The following is a 1,250-nucleotide window of genomic DNA, read 5'->3' on the forward strand; positions in this document are numbered from 1 at the left end:
TGAACTTCAGGGAAGAAGCACTGTAGGAACTTTCTGGAAAGATGTCCATCTCTGCTCATACTCAAATTTGTTCCCCAGGGACTGGGTAGATGGCTCAATTGGTAGAGAGCTTGTTATGGGAGCATTAGGACCTGTCTCAGCACACACACACACACACACACACACACACACACACTCACTCACTCACTCACTCACTCACGTGCACACGTGCAGATATGCATAGATCCACATGAGTATGCAAAGGTGTTTATTGAGTAGAAAAGATATCTGTTCAGCTACATTTGAAGGGAGTCAGGGACAGGTTTCACAAGGACAGGTGCTTGTGGCAGCGCAGACAGAGGAACTGGATCTTCACTACTGCGACCATGGAACTAGCAGATAGAGAGCGAAGACACAAAGTGCTGGTACTAGACCTAAAATATCCCATCCAAGTGAACCGGAACCACTGGATAGGTACGATTGTCCCGAGGAGTTCTATAGTCACAAGCAACTCTGTAGAACTTTCTTGCCTGTGTCGTTTGGTATTGGCATTGTGTATAATTTACTCCTGGAGCTGTGAGGTTACAGAATGTTAAGGATACCTGAGCTGAACTATTATGACAATTTGAATGTGTCCTGTTCCTGCAGGTAACATTCATACTGCCACACACACCAACGACAGCAGCAAAGCTTGTATGAAGAAAACTGTTTAAGTTCTTGCACCGTCCTGTATGCCGGTTAACACTCCTCATTGCAGCAGTGCATCGGGGGCTGGTCATAATTACATGCTGGATTTCAAACCACTGGGACGGGGTTAAATGGGCAGGGATCTGGAATGAGGCGACCATCATGACAAGTCCCAGCAGCAGCAGGAGACAAAGTCGGGACTCAAGCAGCTTCACACCCATGCTTCCTGTGAGAACAGAAGAGCAGTGACTACTCCCCATCTTGGCTCACTTTTTCCTAACTCCCCCTGAAGACCCTCTGCCTGTGCTGGGGCCTCACAGTTCCCTTTCTCCTGGACACGGCCCCATCCCTGCCCCTCCTGTCCCAGCCTTAGAGCTCAGTGTCTTACCCAGTCTGTGTTGTGGCTCCTGTGAGAACACGAGGCCGGTTGTCCTGGAAATCAGGGATAATGGGTGAGCTCCACTTGGGGCCATACATATAGAGCAGCCCTGTGGGTGGAGCTGGCAGAGCCAGGTGGCTGGAGTCTTCAACATGCAGAACCCACAGACGGGCACATCGCCTCCTTGTGCAACCACCTTCTGTTT

The 1,250-nt window shown here is 49.8% G+C and overlaps 1 protein-coding gene across 1 annotated transcript; it reads right to left on the minus strand.

The window, feature by feature from the left end:
- Positions 1-239: 239 nt before the first annotated feature.
- On the minus strand, positions 240-1,023 carry LOC102910003 (eosinophil cationic protein). The gene has a single exon (XM_042284847.2). It carries the CDS (start codon positions 924-926, stop codon positions 414-416), a length of 513 nt encoding a protein of 170 aa, XP_042140781.2. The 5' UTR covers positions 927-1,023; the 3' UTR covers positions 240-413.
- Positions 1,024-1,250: the final 227 nt, after the last annotated feature.

The sequence above is a fragment of the Peromyscus maniculatus genome, chromosome 9 (genome assembly GCF_049852395.1).
Source record: "Peromyscus maniculatus bairdii isolate BWxNUB_F1_BW_parent chromosome 9, HU_Pman_BW_mat_3.1, whole genome shotgun sequence".
Lineage (NCBI taxonomy): Eukaryota > Metazoa > Chordata > Mammalia > Rodentia > Cricetidae > Peromyscus > Peromyscus maniculatus.